This window comes from Anomaloglossus baeobatrachus, chromosome 7 (assembly GCF_048569485.1).
Source record: "Anomaloglossus baeobatrachus isolate aAnoBae1 chromosome 7, aAnoBae1.hap1, whole genome shotgun sequence".
NCBI lineage: Eukaryota > Metazoa > Chordata > Amphibia > Anura > Aromobatidae > Anomaloglossus > Anomaloglossus baeobatrachus.
In genome coordinates, this window is record NC_134359.1 from 6,951,951 (window position 1) to 6,970,619 (window position 18,669).

At 45.0% G+C, this 18,669-nt stretch overlaps 1 protein-coding gene across 8 annotated transcripts in view; it reads right to left on the minus strand.

Moving 5' to 3' along the window:
• KALRN (kalirin RhoGEF kinase) overlaps window positions 1-18,669 on the minus strand; it is a 346,094-nt gene that overhangs the window by 132,135 nt on the left and 195,290 nt on the right. For 6 of the 8 annotated variants that reach the window (XM_075316994.1, XM_075316993.1, XM_075316996.1 and 3 more), the window contains 2 exons: window positions 4,504-4,596; window positions 1,050-1,186 (listed from right to left, as the gene is read on the minus strand). In XM_075316994.1, the coding sequence (XP_075173109.1) occupies window positions 1,050-1,186; window positions 4,504-4,596 (230 nt within the window). The remainder of the gene's footprint in view (window positions 1-1,049; window positions 1,187-4,503; window positions 4,597-18,669) is intronic. The other 2 variants (XM_075316995.1, XM_075317000.1) reach the window with 1 other exon arrangement.

The following is an 18,669-nucleotide window of genomic DNA, read 5'->3' on the forward strand; positions in this document are numbered from 1 at the left end:
GTGAGGCTCAGCAGTCGGGCAAGAGGTGTGTGTGAGGCTCAGCAGTCGGGCAGGAGGTGTGTGAGGCTCAGCAGTCGGGCAGGATACAGGGGTACCACTCTCCCCCCAGGTCCCGTGCACAGCGGCAGTGTCACGGGCCGGGTGCCCGCTCCGCACACAATGGCGCCAGTGTCTCAGCAGAGATGTTATTTTTCCCTTTCATAGAATGTGCTTTGTTTCTGAGCAGGAGAATGACAGCGAGACGCGATGCAGCGGGCAGAGGCCAGCATCCCCCATGTGGCGGCCTCCTCTGTGTGTACATGCATGATGTGGTGGGCAGAGGCCAGCGTCCCCCATGTGGCGGCCTCCTCTGTGTGTACTGGGTGCAGGGCAGAGGCCAGCGTCCTCCATGTGGTGGCCTCCTCTGTGTGTACTGGGTGCAGGGCAGAGGCCAGCGTCCCCCATGTGGCGGCCTCCTCTGTGTGTACTGGGTGCAGGGCAGAGGCCAGCGTCCTCCATGTGGTGGCCTCCTCTGTGTGTACTGGGTGCAGGGCAGAGGCCAGCGTCCCCCATGTGGCGGCCTCCTCTGTGTGCACTGGGTGCAGGGCAGAGGCCAGCGTCCCCCATGTGGCGGCCTCCTCTGTGTGCACTGGGTGCAGGGCAGAGGCCAGCGTCCTCCATGCGGCGGCCTCCTCTGTGTGTACTGGGTGCAGCGCAGCGGGCAGGAGGCCAGCGTCCTCCATGTGGCGGCCTCCTCTGTGTGCACTAGGTGCAGGGCAGAGGCCAGCGTCCTCCATGCGGCGGCCTCCTCTGTGTGCACTGGGTGCAGGGCAGAGGCCAGCGTCCCCCATGTGGCGGCCTCCTCTGTGTGTACTGGGTGCAGGGCAGAGGCCAGCGTCCTCCATGCGGCGGCCTCCTCTGTGTGCACTGGGTGCAGGGCAGAGGCCAGCGTCCTCCATGCGGCGGCCTCCTCTGTGTGTACTGGGTGCAGCGCAGCGGGCAGGAGGCCAGCGTCCTCCATGTGGCGGCCTCCTCTGTGTGCACTGGGTGCAGCGCAGCACGTCACTCACATTCGCCCCCTCAGAGCTTTTGCTTTCTGCTCCTCCTCGTGGTTCCGTGGCACCGGCGGCGTGGACATCCCTTCATTACAGTAACCATCAGTCACAGAACTGATCTGAGGACCCCGATAGGATCCGCCATCGATAGTCTATGGAGAGAAAGGAGGGAGGTGAGAAAAGATCACAGGCATGGCGGACGTCACCCCGGGGGGGTCTGCGGGACAACACGGGGAGAAGACGGGAGGGGGGGGGGGGGCAACAAGCAAAAGCAGCTCCATATGGAGGAGGGGTCTCCCAAAAATCAGCCACGCACAACCTGACAGACCCCAGAGCAGCTGCAGCCGAACTACAAGTGCCAGCTCAGATATCATACAGGGCATAGTGTATGTGATGTAGCAGAGCCGGTCTATAGACAGATGTAGTGTAGGTGATGTAGCAGAGCCGGTCAGTATACAGATGTAGTGTAGGTGATGTAGCAGAGCCGGTCTGTATACAGATGTAGTGTAGGTGATGTAGCAGAGCCGGGTCTGTAGACAGATGTAGTGTATGTGATGTAGCAGAGCCGGTCTGTAGACAGATGTAGTGTAGGTGATGTAGCAGAGCCGGTCAGTATACAGATGTAGTGTAGGTGATGTAGCAGAGCCGGTCAGTATACAGATGTAGTGTAGGTGATGTAGCAGAGCCGGTCTGTAGACAGATGTAGTGTAGGTGATGTAGCAGAGCCGGTCTGTATACAGATGTAGTGTAGGTGATGTAGCAGAGCCGGTCTGTATACAGATGTAGTGTAGGTGATGTAGCAGAGCCGGTCTGTATACAGATGTAGTGTAGGTGATGTAGCAGAGCCGGTCTGTATACAGATGTAGTGTAGGTGATGTAGCAGAGCCGGTCTGTATACAGATGTAGTGTAGGTGATGTAGCAGAGCCGGGTCTGTATACAGATGTAGTGTAGGTGATGTAGCAGAGCCGGGTCTGTATACAGATGTAGTGTAGGTGATGTAGCAGAGCCGGTCTGTATACAGATGTAGTGTAGGTGATGTAGCAGAGCCGGTCTGTATACAGATGTAGTGTAGGTGATGTAGCAGAGCCGGTCTGTATACAGATGTAGTGTAGGTGATGTAGCAGAGCCGGTCTGTATACAGATGTAGTGTAGCTGATGTAGCAGAGCCGGTCTGTATACAGATGTAGTGTAGGTGATGTAGCAGAGCCGGTCTGTATACAGATGTAGTGTAGGTGATGTAGCAGAGCCGGTCTGTATACAGATGTAGTGTAGGTGATGTAGCAGAGCCGGTCTGTAGACGGATGTAGTGTAGCTGATGTAGCAGAGCCGGTCTGTATACAGATGTAGTGTAGGTGATGTAGCAGAGCCGGTCTGTATACAGATGTAGTGTAGGTGATGTAGCAGAGCCGGTCTGTATACAGATGTAGTGTAGGTGATGTAGCAGAGCCGGTCTGTATACAGATGTAGTGTAGGTGATGTAGCAGAGCCGGTCTGTAGACAGATGTAGTGTAGGTGATGTAGCAGAGCCGGGTCTGTATACAGATGTAGTGTAGGTGATGTAGCAGAGCTGGTCTGTAGACAGATGTAGTGTAGGTGATGTAGCAGAGCCGGTCTGTATATAGATGTAGTGTAGGTGATGTAGCAGAGCCGGTCTGTATACAGATGTAGTGTAGGTGATGTAGCAGAGTCGGTCTGTATACAGATGTAGTGTAGGTGATGTAGCAGAGCCGGTCTGTAGACGGATGTAGTGTAGGTGATGTAGCAGAGCCGGGTCTGTATACAGATGTAGTGTAGGTGATGTAGCAGAGCCGGTCTGTATACAGATGTAGTGTAGGTGATGTAGCAAAGCCAGGTCTGTATACAGATGTAGTGTAGGTGATGTAGCAGAGCCGGGTCTGTAGACAGATGTAGTGTAGGTGATGTAGCAGAGCCGGTCTGTATACAGATGTAGTGTAGGTGATGTAGCAGAGCCGGTCTGTATACAGATGTAGTGTAGGTGATGTAGCAGAGCCGATCAGTATACAGATGTAGTGTAGGTGATGTAGCAGAGCCGGTCTGTATACAGATGTAGTGTAGGTGATGTAGAAGAGCCGGTCTGTATACAGATGTAGTGTAGGTGATGTAGCAGAGTCGGTCTGTATACAGATGTAGTGTAGGTGATGTAGCAGAGCCGGTCTGTATACAGATGTAGTGTAGGTGATGTAGCAGAGCCGGTCTGTATACAGATGTAGTGTAGGTGATGTAGCAGAGCCGGGTCTGTATACAGATGTAGTGTAGGTGATGTAGCAGAGCCGGTCTGTATACAGATGTAGTGTAGGTGATGTAGCAGAGCCAGGTCTGTATACAGATGTAGTGTAGGTGATGTAGCAGAGCCGGGTCTGTAGACAGATGTAGTGTAGGTGATGTAGCAGAGCCGGTCTGTATACAGATGTAGTGTAGGTGATGTAGCAGAGCCGGTCTGTATACAGATGTAGTGTAGGTGATGTAGCAGAGCCGATCAGTATACAGATGTAGTGTAGGTGATGTAGCAGAGCCGGTCTGTATACAGATGTAGTGTAGGTGATGTAGAAGAGCCGGTCTGTATACAGATGTAGTGTAGGTGATGTAGCAGAGTCGGTCTGTATACAGATGTAGTGTAGGTGATGTAGCAGAGCCGGTCTGTATACAGATGTAGTGTAGGTGATGTAGCAGAGCCGGTCTGTATACAGATGTAGTGTAGGTGATGTAGCAGAGCCGGGTCTGTATACAGATGTAGTGTAGGTGATGTAGCAGAGCCGGTCTGTATACAGATGTAGTGTAGGTGATGTAGCAGAGCCGGTCTGTATACAGATGTAGTGTAGGTGATGTAGCAGAGCCGGTCTGTATACAGATGTAGTGTAGGTGATGTAGCAGAGCCGGTCTGTATACAGATGTAGTGTAGCTGATGTAGCAGAGCCGGTCTGTATACAGATTTAGTGTAGGTGATGTAGCAGAGCCGGTCTGTATACAGATGTAGTGTAGGTGATGTAGCAGAGCCGGTCTGTATACAGATGTAGTGTAGGTGATGTAGCAGAGCCGGTCTGTATACAGATGTAGTGTAGGTGATGTAGCAGAGTCGGTCTGTATACAGATGTAGTGTAGGTGATGTAGCAGAGCCGGTCTGTATACAGATGTAGTGTAGGTGATGTAGCAGAGCCGGGTCTGTAGACAGATGTAGTGTAGGTGATGTAGCAGAGCCGGGTCTGTAGACAGATGTAGTGTAGGTGATGTAGCAGAGCCGGTCTGTATACAGATGTAGTGTAGGTGATGTAGCAGAGCCGGTCTGTATACAGATGTAGTGTAGGTGATGTAGCAGAGGCGGTCTGTATACAGATGTAGTGTAGGTGATGTAGCAGAGCCGGTCTGTATACAGATGTAGTGTAGGTGATGTAGCAGAGCCGGTCTGTATACAGATGTAGTGTAGGTGATGTAGCAGAGTGTGTCACTTACCATCTTGCTCCTGACCAGATTCTCTATGGCACTGACCAGCTCGGCAGCACTGGGGACCTCAGCAGAGCTCTGACGGGCCACAAGTAAAGAAGGCTGGAAGCCGCGGATGTGAAAGGCAAGCAGGTTAGCAGCAGCCGGCGGGGGCAGAGGAGCCAGGCGAGGGCCGCGGGATTACAGGAAGAGAAAGCGGGAAGAAGGTTAGTGACGCGAGGCGCAGATATCACCCCAACACCGAGACACATCGCACAGCTCTGCAGCGACAATCCCAGGAGCAGACCGCAGAGAACAACAAGTCCCAGCACAGACTCTAATCCATCATCATGGTGACATCTAGAATGAGGGCGTCTACACGAGGGGCGGCCGGCGGATACCGGGGAGCAATGTGATGGCAATAAAAGTGAGGGGCACGCAGAGAATGATGAGGCTGATGATCCACAGAGCTGCGCACGTCACATGACATCTATACGTGACTGATATCAGCCCCTGTTATAATGCTCCAGTGCTGATATAACCCCAGACATTACATATGTGACTGATATCAGCCCCTGTTATAACGCTCCAGTGCTGATATAACCCCAGACATTACATATGTGACTGATATCAGCCCCTCATATAATGCTCCAGTGCTGATATAACCCCAGACATTACATATGTGACTGATATCAGCCCCTCTTATAATGCTCCAGTGCTGATATAACCCCAGACATTACATATGTGACTGATATCAGCCCCCCTTATAATGCTCCAGTGCTGATATAACCCCAGACATTACATATGTGACTGATATCAGCCCCTCTTATAATGCTCCAGTGCTGATATAACCCCAGACATTACATATGTGACTGATATCAGCCCCTCTTATAATGCTCCAGTGCTGATATAACCCCAGACATTACATATGTGACTGATATCAGCCCCTCTTATAATGCTCCAGTGCTGATATAACCCCAAACATTACATATGTGACTGATATCAGCTCCTCTTATAACGCTCCAGTGCTGATATAACCCCAGACATTACATATGTGACTGATATCAGCCCCTCTTATAACGCTCCAGTGCGGATATAACCCCAGACATTACATATGTGACTGATATCAGCCCCTTTTATAATGCTCCAGTGCTGATATAACCCCAGACATTACATACGTGACTGATATCAGCTCCTCTTATAATGCTCCAGTGCTGATATAACCCCAGACATTACATATGTGACTGATATCAGCCCCTCTTATAACGCTCCAGTGCTGATATAACCCCAGACATTACACATGTGACTGATATCAGTCCCTCTTATAACCCTCCAGTACTGATATAACCCCAGACATTACATATGTGACTGATATCAGCCCCTCTTATAACGCTCCAGTGCTGATATAACCTCCAGACATTACATATGTGACTGATATCAGCCCCTCTTATAATGCTCCAGTGCTGATATAACCCCAGACATTACATATGTGACTGATATCAGCCCCTCTTATAACGCTCCAGTGCTGATATAACCCCAGACATTACATATGTGACTGATATCAGCCCCTCTTATAATGCTCCAGTGCTGATATAACCCCAGACATTACATATGTGACTGATATCAGCCCCTCTTATAACGCTCCAGTGCTGATATAACCCCAGACATTACATATGTGACTGATATCAGCCCCTCTTATAACGCTCCAGTGCTGATATAACCCCAGACATTACATATGTGACTGATATCAGCGCCTCTTATAATGCTCCAGTGCTGATATAACCTCCAGACATTACATATGTGACTGATATCAGCCCCTCTTATAACGCTCCAGTGCTGATATAACCTCCAGACATTACATATGTGACTGATATCAGCCCCTCTTATAACGCTCCAGTGCTGATATAACCTCCAGACATTACATATGTGACTGATATCAGCCCCTCTTATAATGCTCCAGTGCTGCTATAACCTCCAGATATTACATTTGTGACTGATATCAGCCCCTCTTATAATGCTCCAGTGCTGATATAACCTCCAGACATTACATATGTGACTGATATCAGCCCCTCTTATAACGCTCCAGTGCTGATATAACCTCCAGACATTACATATGTGACTGATATCAGCCCCTCTTATAATGCTCCAGTGCTGATATAACCTCCAGACATTACATATGTGACTGATATCAGCCCCTCTTATAACGCTCCAGTGCTGATATAACCCCAGACATTACATATGTGACTGATATCAGCCCCTCTTATAACGCTCCAGTGCTGATATAACCTCCAGACATTACATATGTGACTGATATCAGCCCCTCTTATAATGCTCCAGTGCTGATATAACCTCCAGACATTACATATGTGACTGATATCAGCCCCTCTTATAATGCTCCAGTGCTGATATAACCTCCAGACATTACATACGTGACTGATATCAGCCCCTCTTATAATGCTCCAGTGCTGATATAACCTCCAGACATTACATATGTGACTGATATCAGCCCCTCTTATAATGCTCCAGTGCTGATATAACCTCCAGACATTACATATGTGACTGATATCAGCCCCTCTTATAATGCTCCAGTGCTGATATAACCTCCAGACATTACATATGTGACTGATATCAGCCCCTGTTATAATGCTCCAGTGCTGATATAACCCCAGACATTACATATGTGACTGATATCTACCCCTCTTATAACACTCCAGTGCTGATATAACCTCCAGACATTACATATGTGACTGATATCAGCCCCTCTTATAACGCTCCAGTGCTGCTATAACCCCAGACATTACATATGTGACTGATATCAGCCCCACTTATAACGCTCCAGTGCTGATATAACCCCAGACATTACATATGTGACTGATATCAGCCCCTCTTATAATGCTCCAGTACTGATATAACCCCAGACATTACATATGTGACTGATATCAGCCCCTCTTATAATGCTCCAGTGCTGATATAACCCCAGACATTACATATGTGACTGATATCAGCCCCTCTTATAATGCTCCAGTGCTGATATAACCCCAGACATTACATATGTGACTGATATCAGCCCCTCTTATAAAGCTCCAGTGCTGATATAACCCCAGACATTACATATGTGACTGATATCAGCCCCTCTTATAATGCTCCAGTACTGATATAACCCCAGACATTACATATGTGACTGATATCAGCCCCACTTATAATGCTCCAGTACTGATATAACCCCAGACATTACATATGTGACTGATATCAGCCCCTCTTAGAATGCTCCAGTACTGATATAACCCCAGACATTACATATGTGACTGATATCAGCCCCACTTATAACGCTCCAGTGCTGATATAACCCCAGACATTACATATGTGACTGATATCAGCCCCTCTTATAATGCTCCAGTACTGATATAACCCCAGACATTACATATGTGACTGATATCAGCCCCTCTTATAATGCTCCAGTGCTGATATAACCCCAGACATTACATATGTGACTGATATCAGCCCCTCTTATAATGCTCCAGTGCTGATATAACCCCAGACATTACACATGTGACTGATATCAGCCCCTCTTATAATGCTCCAGTGCTGATATAACCCCAGACATTACACATGTGACTGATATCAGCCCCTCTTATAATGCTCCAGTGCCGATATAACCCCAGACATTACATATGTGACTGATATCAGCCCCTCTTATAATGCTCCAGTGCTGATATAACCCCAGACATTACACATGTGACTGATATCAGCCCCTCTTATAATGCTCCAGTGCTGATATAACCCCAGACATTACATATGTGACTGATATCAGCCCCTCTTATAATGCTCCAGTGCTGATATAACCCCAGACATTACATATGTGACTGATATCAGCCCCTCTTATAATGCTCCAGTGCTGATATAACCCCAGACATTACATATGTGACTGATATCAGCCCCTCTTATAATGCTCCAGTGCTGATATAACCCCAGACATTACATATGTGACTGATATCAGCTCCTCTTATAATGCTCCAGTGCTGATATAACCCCAGACATTACATATGTGACTGATATCAGCCCCTCTTATAATGCTCCAGTGCTGCTATAACCCCAGACATTACACATGTGACTGATATCAGCCCCTCTTATAATGCTCCAGTGCTGATATAACCCCAGACATTACATATGTGACTGATATCAGCCCCTCTTATAATGCTCCAGTGCTGATATAACCCCAGACATTACATATGTGACTGATATCAGCCCCTCTTATAATGCTCCAGTGCTGATATAACCCCAGACATTACATATGTGACTGATATCAGCTCCTCTTATAATGCTCCAGTGCTGATATAACCCCAGACATTACATATGTGACTGATATCAGCCCCTCTTATAACGCTCCAGCGCTGATATAACCCCAGACATTACATATGTGACTGATACCAGCTCCTCTTATAATGCTCCAGTGCTGCTATAACCCCAGACATTACATATGTGACTGATATCAGCCCCTCTTATAATGCTCCAGTGCTGATATAACCTCAGACATTACATATGTGACTGATATCAGCCCCTCTTATAATGCTCCAGTGCTGATATAACCCCAGACATTACATATGTGACTGATATCAGCCCCTCTTATAATGCTCCAGTGCTGATATAACCCCAGACATTACATATGTGACTGATATCAGCCTCTTATAATGCTCCAGTGCTGATATAACCCAGACATTACATATGTGACTGATATCAGCCCCTCTTATAATGCTCCAGTGCTGATATAACCCCAGACATTACATATGTGACTGATATCAGCCCCTCTTATAATGCTCCAGTGCTGATATAACCCAGACATTACATATGTGACTGATATCAGCCCCTCTTATAATGCTCCAGTGCTGCTATAACCCCAGACATTACCTATGTGACTGATATCAGCCCCTCTTATAATGCTCCAGTGCTGATATAACCTCCAGACATTACATATGTGACTGATATCAGCCCCTCTTATAACGCTCCAGTGCTGATATAACCTCCAGACATTACATATGTGACTGATATCAGCCCCTCTTATAATGCTCCAGTGCTGATATAACCCCCAGACATTACATATGTGACTGATATCAGCCCCTCTTATAACGCTCCAGTGCTGCTATAACCTCCAGACATTACATATGTGACTGATATCAGCCCCTCTTATAATGCTCCAGTGCTGATATAACCTCCAGACATTACATATGTGACTGATATCAGCCCCTCTTATAACGCTCCAGTGCTGATATAACCCCAGACATTACATATGTGACTGATATCAGCCCCTCTTATAACGCTCCAGTGCTGATATAACCTCCAGACATTACATATGTGACTGATATCAGCCCCTCTTATAACGCTCCAGTGCTGATATAACCTCCAGACATTACATATGTGACTGATATCAGCCCCTCTTATAACGCTCCAGTGCTGATATAACCCCAGACATTACATATGTGACTGATATCAGCCCCTCTTATAATGCTCCAGTGCTGATATAACCCCAGACATTACATATGTGACTGATATCAGCCCCTCTTATAATGCTCCAGTGCTGATATAACCCCAGACATTACATATGTGACTGATATCAGCTCCTCTTATAATGCTCCAGTGCTGATATAACCCCAGACATTACATATGTGACTGATATCAGCCCCTCTTATAACGCTCCAGCGCTGATATAACCCCAGACATTACATATGTGACTGATATCAGCTCCTCTTATAATGCTCCAGTGCTGCTATAACCCCAGACATTACACATGTGACTGATATCAGCCCCTCTTATAATGCTCCAGTGCTCATATAACCCCAGACATTACATATGTGACTGATATCAGCCCCTCTTATAATGCTCCAGTGCTGATATAACCCCAGACATTACATGTGACTGATATCAGCCCCTCTTATAATGCTCCAGTGCTGATATAACCCCAGACATTACATATGTGACTGATATCAGCCCCTCTTATAATGCTCCAGTGCTGATATAACCCCAGACATTACATATGTGACTGATATCAGCCCCTCTTATAACGCTCCAGTGCTGATATAACCTCCAGACATTACATATGTGACTGATATCAGCCCCTTTTATAATGCTCCAGTGCTGATATAACCTCCAGACATTACATATGTGACTGATATCAGCCCCTCTTATAATGCTCCAGTGCTGATATAACCTCCAGACATTACATATGTGACTGATATCAGCCCCTCTTATAATGCTCCAGTGCTGATATAACCTCCAGACATTACATATGTGACTGATATCAGCCCCTCTTATAATGCTCCAGTGCTGATATAACCTCCAGACATTACATATGTGACTGATATCAGCCCCTCTTATAATGCTCCAGTGCTGATATAACCTCCAGACATTACATATGTGACTGATATCAGCCCCTCTTATAATGCTCCAGTGCTGATATAACCTCCAGACATTACATATGTGACTGATATCAGCCCCTGTTATAATGCTCCAGTGCTGATATAACCCCAGACATTACATATGTGACTGATATCTACCCCTCTTATAACACTCCAGTGCTGATATAACCTCCAGACATTACATATGTGACTGATATCAGCCCCTCTTATAACGCTCCAGTGCTGCTATAACCCCAGACATTACATATGTGACTGATATCAGCCCCACTTATAACACTCCAGTGCTGATATAACCCCAGACATTACATATGTGACTGATATCAGCCCCTCTTATAATGCTCCAGTACTGATATAACCCCAGACATTACATAAGTGACTGATATCAGCCCCTCTTATAAAGCTCCAGTGCTGATATAACCCCAGACATTACATATGTGACTGATATCAGCCCCTCTTATAATGCTCCAGTACTGATATAACCCCAGACATTACATATGTGACTGATATCAGCCCCACTTATAATGCTCCAGTACTGATATAACCCCAGACATTACATATGTGACTGATATCAGCCCCTCTTATAATGCTCCAGTACTGATATAACCCCAGACATTACATATGTGACTGATATCAGCCCCACTTATAACGCTCCAGTGCTGATATAACCCCAGACATTACATATGTGACTGATATCAGCCCCTCTTATAATGCTCCAGTACTGATGTAACCCCAGACATTACATATGTGACTGATATCAGCCCCTCTTATAATGCTCTAGTGCTGATATAACCCCAGACATTACATATGTGACTGATATCAGCCCCTCTTATAATGCTCCAGTGCTGATATAACCCCAGACATTACACATGTGACTGATATCAGCCCCTCTTATAATGCTCCAGTGCTGATATAACCCCAGACATTACACATGTGACTGATATCAGCCCCTCTTATAATGCTCCAGCGCTGATATAACCCCAGACATTACATATGTGACTGATATCAGCCCCTCTTATAATGCTCCAGTGCTGATATAACCCCAGACATTACATATGTGACTGATATCAGCCCCTCTTATAATGCTCCAGTGCTGATATAACCCCAGACATTACATATGTGACTGATATCAGCCCCTCTTATAATGCTCCAGTGCTGATATAACCCCAGACATTACATATGTGACTGATATCAGCCCCTCTTATAATGCTCCAGTGCTGATATAACCCCAGACATTACACATGTTACTGATATCAGACCCTCTTATAATGCTCCAGTGCTGATATAACCCCAGACATTACATATGTGACTGATATCAGCCCCTCTTATAATGCTCCAGTGCTGATATAACCCCAGACATTACATATGTGACTGATATCAGCTCCTCTTATAATGCTCCAGTGCTAATATAACCCCAGACATTACATATGTGACTGATATCAGCCCCTCTTATAATGCTCCAGCGCTGATATAACCCCAGACATTACATATGTGACTGATATCAGCTCCTCTTATAATGCTCCAGTGCTGCTATAACCCCAGACATTACATATGTGACTGATATCAGCCCCTCTTATAATGCTCCAGTGCTGATATAACCCCAGACATTACATATGTGACTGATATCAGCTCCTCTTATAATGCTCCAGTGCTGATATAACCCCAGACATTACATATGTGACTGATATCAACCCCTCTTATAATGCTCCAGTGCTGCTATAACCCCAGACATTACATATGTGACTGATATCAGCCCCTCTTATAACGCTCCAGTGCTGATATAACCTCCAGACATTACATGTGACTGATATCAGCCCCTCTTATAATGCTCCAGTGCTGATATAACCTCCAGACATTACATATGTGACTGATATCAGCCCCTCTTATAATGCTCCAGTGCTGATATAACCCCAGACATTACATATGTGACTGATATCAGCCCCTCTTATAATGCTCCAGTGCTGATATAACCCCAGACATTACATATGTGACTGATATCAGCCCCTCTTATAACGCTCCAGTACTGATATAACCCCAGACATTTCATATGTGACTGATATCAGCCCTTCTTATAATGCTCCAGTGCTGATATAACCTCCAGACATTACATATGTGACTGATATCAGCCCCTCTTATAACGCTCCAGTGCTGATATAACCCCAGACATTTCATATGTGACTGATATCAGCCCTTCTTATAATGCTCCAGTGCTGATATAACCCCAGACATTACATATGTGACTGATATCAGCCCCTCTTATAATGCTCCAGTGCTGATATAACCCCAGACATTACATATGTGACTGATTTTAGCCCCTCTTATAATGCTCCAGTGCTGATATAACCCCAGACATTACATATGTGACTGATATCAGCCCCTCTTATAATGCTCCAGGGCTGATATAACCCCAGACATTACATATGTGACTGATATCAGCCCCTCTTATAATGCTCCAGTGCTGATATAACCCCAGACATTACATATGTGACTGATATCAGCCCCTCTTATAATGCTCCAGTGCTGATATAACCCCAGACATTACATATGTGACTGATATCAGCCCATCTTATAACGCTCCAGTGCTGATATAACCCCAGACATTACATATGTGACTGATATCAGCCCCTCTTATAATGCTCCAGTGCTGATATAACCCCAGACATTACATATGTGACTGATATCAGCCCTTCTTATAATGCTCCAGTGCTGATATAACCTCCAGACATTACATATGTGTCTGATATCCGCCCCTCTTATAACGCTCCAGTGCTGATATAACCCCAGACATTACATATGTGACTGATATCAGCCCCTCTTATAACGCTCCAGTGCTGATATAACCTCCAGACATTACATATATGTCTGATATCAGCCCCTCTTATAACGCTCCAGTGCTGATATAACCTCCAGACATTACATATGTGACTGATATCAGCCCCTCTTATAATGCTCCAGTGCTGATATAACCTCCAGACATTACATATGTGACTGATATCAGCCCCTCTTATAACGCTCCAGTGCTGCTATAACCTCCAGACATTACATATGTGACTGATATCAGCCCCTCTTATAATGCTCCAGTGCTGATATAACCTCCAGACATTACATATGTGACTGATATCAGCCCCTCTTATAATGCTCCAGTGCTGATATAACCTCCAGACATTACATATGTGACTGATATCAGCCCCTCTTATAATGCTCCAGTGCTGATATAACCTCCAGACATTACATATGTGACTGATATCAGCCCCTCTTATAATGCTCCAGTGCTGATATAACCTCCAGACATTACATATGTGACTGATATCAGCCCCTGTTATAATGCTCCAGTGCTGATATAACCTCCAGACATTACATATGTGACTGATATCAGCCCCTCTTATAACGCTCCAGTGCTGCTATAACCCCAGACATTACATATGTGACTGATATCAGCCCCACTTATAACGCTCCAGTGCTGATATAACCCCAGACATTACATATGTGACTGATATCAGCCCCTCTTATAATGCTCCAGTACTGATATAACCCCAGACATTACATATGTGACTGATATCAGCCCCTCTTATAAAGCTCCAGTGCTGATATAACCCCAGACATTACATATGTGGCTGATATCAGCCCCTCTTATAATGCTCCAGTACTGATATAACCCCAGACATTACATATGTGACTGATATCAGCCCCACTTATAATGCTCCAGTACTGATATAACCCCAGACATTACATATGTGACTGATATCAGCCCCACTTATAACGCTCCAGTGCTGATATAACCCCAGACATTACATATGTGACTGATATCAGCCCCTCTTATAATGCTCCAGTACTGATATAACCCCAGACATTACATATGTGACTGATATCAGCCCCTCTTATAATGCTCCAGTGCTGATATAACCCCAGACATTACATATGTGACTGATATCAGCCCCTCTTATAATGCTCCAGTGCTGATATAACCCCAGACATTACATATGTGACTGATATCAGCTCCTGTTATAATGCTCCAGTGCTGCTATAACCCCAGACATTACATATGTGACGGATATCAGCCCCTCTTATAATGCTCCAGTGCTGATATAACCCCAGACATTACATATGTGACTGATATCAACCCCTCTTATAATGCTCCAGTGCTGCTATAACCCCAGACATTACATATGTGACTGATATCAGCCCCTCTTATAACGCTCCAGTGCTGATATAACCTCCAGACATTACATATGTGACTGATATCAGCCCCTCTTATAATGCTCCAGTGCTGATATAACCCCAGACATTACATATGTGACTGATATCAGCTCCTCTTATAACACTCCAGTGCTGATATAACCCCCAGACATTACATATGTGACTGATATCAGCCCCTCTTATAACGCTCCAGTGCTGATATAACCCCAGACATTACATATGTGACTGATATCAGCCCCTCTTATAATGCTCCAGTGCTGATATAACCCCAGACATTACATATGTGACTGATATCAGCCCCTCTTATAATGCTCCAGTGCTGATATAACCCCAGACATTACATATGTGACTGATATCAGCCCCTCTTATAATGCTCCAGTGCTGATATAACCCCATACATTACATATGTGACTGATATCAGCTCCTCTTATAACGCTCCAGTGCTGATATAACCCCAGACATTACATATGTGACTGATATCAGCCCCTCTTATAACGCTCCAGTGCTGATATAACCCCAGACATTACATATGTGACTGATATCAGCCCCTCTTATAATGCTCCAGTGCTGATATAACCCCAGACATTACATATGTGACTGATATCAGCCCCTCTTATAACGCTCCAGTGCTGATATAACCCCAGACATTACATATGTGACTGATATCAGCCCCTCTTATAACGCTCCAGCGTTGATATAACCCCAGACATTACATATGTGACTGATATCAGCCCCTCTTATAACGCTCCAGCGCTGATATAACCCCAGACATTACATATGTGACTGATATCAGCCCCTCTTATAACACTCCAGTGCTGATAAAACCTCAGACATTACATATGTGACTGATATCAACCCCTCTTATAATGCTCCAGTGCTGATATAACCCCAGACATTACATATGTGACTGATATCAACCCCTCTTATAATGCTCCAGTGCTGATATAACCCCAGACATTACATATGTGACTGATATCAGCCCTTCTTATAATGCTCCAGTGCTGATATAACCCCAGGCATTACATATGTGACTGATATCAGCCCCTCTTATAATGCTCCAGTGCTGATATAACCCCAGACATTACATATGTGACTGATATCAGCCCCTCTTATAATGCTCCAGTGCTGATATAACCCCAGACATTACATATGTGACTGATATCAGCCCCACTTATAATGCTCCAGTACTGATATAACCCCAGACATTACATATGTGACTGATATCAGCCCCTCTTATAATGCTCCAGTGCTGATATAACCATCATACATTACATATGTGACTGATATCAGCCGCTCTTATAATGCTCCAGTGCTGATATAACCTCCAGACATTACATATGTGACTGATATCAGCCCCTCTTATAATGCTCCAGTGCTGATATAACCCCAGACATTACATATGTGACTGATATCAGCCCCTCTTATAATGCTCCAGTGCGGATATAACCCCAGACATTACATATGTGACTGATATCAGCCCCTCTTATAATGCTCCAGTGCTGATATAACCCCAGACATTACATATGTGACTGATATCAGCCCCTCTTATAACGCTCCAGTGCTGATATAACCTCCAGACATTACATATGTGACTGATATCAGCCCCTCTTATAATGCTCCAGTGCTGATATAATCCCAGACATTACATATGTGACTGATATCAGCCCCTCTTATAATGCTCCAGTGCTGATATAACCCCAGACATTACATATGTGACTGATATCAGCCCCTCTTATAATGCTCCAGTGCTGATATAACCATCATACATTACATATGTGACTGATATCAGCCGCTCTTATAATGCTCCAGTGCTGATATAACCTCCAGACATTACATATGTGACTGATATCAGCCCCTCTTATAATGCTCCAGTGCTGATATAACCCCAGACATTACATATGTGACTGATATCAGCCCCTCTTATAATGCTCCAGTGCGGATATAACCCCAGACATTACATATGTGACTGATATCAGCCCCTCTTATAATGCTCCAGTGCTGATATAACCCCAGACATTACATATGTGACTGATATCAGCCCCTCTTATAACGCTCCAGTGCTGATATAACCTCCAGACATTACATATGTGACTGATATCAGCCCCTCTTATAATGCTCCAGTGCTGATATAATCCCAGACATTACATATGTGACTGATATCAGCCCCTCTTATAATGCTCCAGTGCTGATATAACCCCAGACATTACATATGTGACTGATATCAGCCCCTCTTATAATGCTCCAGTGCTGATATAACCCCAGACATTACATATGTGACTGATATCCGCCCCTCTTATAATGCTCCAGTGCTGATATAATCCCAGACATTACATATGTGACTGATATCAGCCCCTCTTATAATGCTCCAGTGCTGATATAACCTCCAGACATTACATATGTGACTGATATCCGCCCCTCTTATAAGGCTCCAGTGCTGATATAACCCCAGACATTACATATGTGACTGATATCAGCCCCTCTTATAATGCTCCAGTGCTGATATAATCCCAGACATTACATATGTGACTGATATCAGCCCCTCTTATAATGCTCCAGTGCTGATATAACCCCAGACATTACATATGTGACTGATATCCGCCCCTCTTATAAGGCTCCAGTGCTGATATAACCTCCAGACATTACATATGTGACTGATATCAGCCCCTCTTATAATGCTCCAGTGCTGATATAACCCCAGACATTACATATGTGACTGATATCAGCCCCTCTTATAATGCTCCAGTGCTGATATAACCCCAGACATTACATATGTGACTGATATCAGCCCCTCTTATAACGCTCCAGTGCTGATATAACCTCCAGACATTACATATGTGACTGATATCAGCCCCTCTTATAATGCTCCAGTGCTGATATAATCCCAGACATTACATATGTGACTGATATCAGCCCCTCTTATAATGCTCCAGTGCTGATATAACCCCAGACATTACATATGTGACTGATATCAGCCCCTCTTATAATGCTCCAGTGCTGATATAACCCCAGACATTACATATGTGACTGATATCCGCCCCTCTTATAATGCTCCAGTGCTGATATAATCCCAGACATTACATATGTGACTGATATCAGCCCCTCTTATAATGCTCCAGTGCTGATATAACCTCCAGACATTACATATGTGACTGATATCCGCCCCTCTTATAAGGCTCCAGTGCTGATATAACCCCAGACATTACATATGTGACTGATATCAGCCCCTCTTATAATGCTCCAGTGCTGATATAATCCCAGACATTACATATGTGACTGATATCAGCCCCTCTTATAATGCTCCAGTGCTGATATAACCCCAGACATTACATATGTGACTGATATCCGCCCCTCTTATAAGGCTCCAGTGCTGATATAACCTCCAGACATTACATATGTGACTGATATCAGCCCCTCTTATAATGCTCCAGTGCTGATATAACCCCAGACATTACATATGTGACTGATATCAGCCCCTCTTATAATGCTCCAGCGCTGATATAAATTTGATATAAAAAGTATACACGCCCCTATAAAATCCCAGGATTTTGTTACGTAAATAATCATTTCAGGACTTCTCCCCGTTAATGTCGCC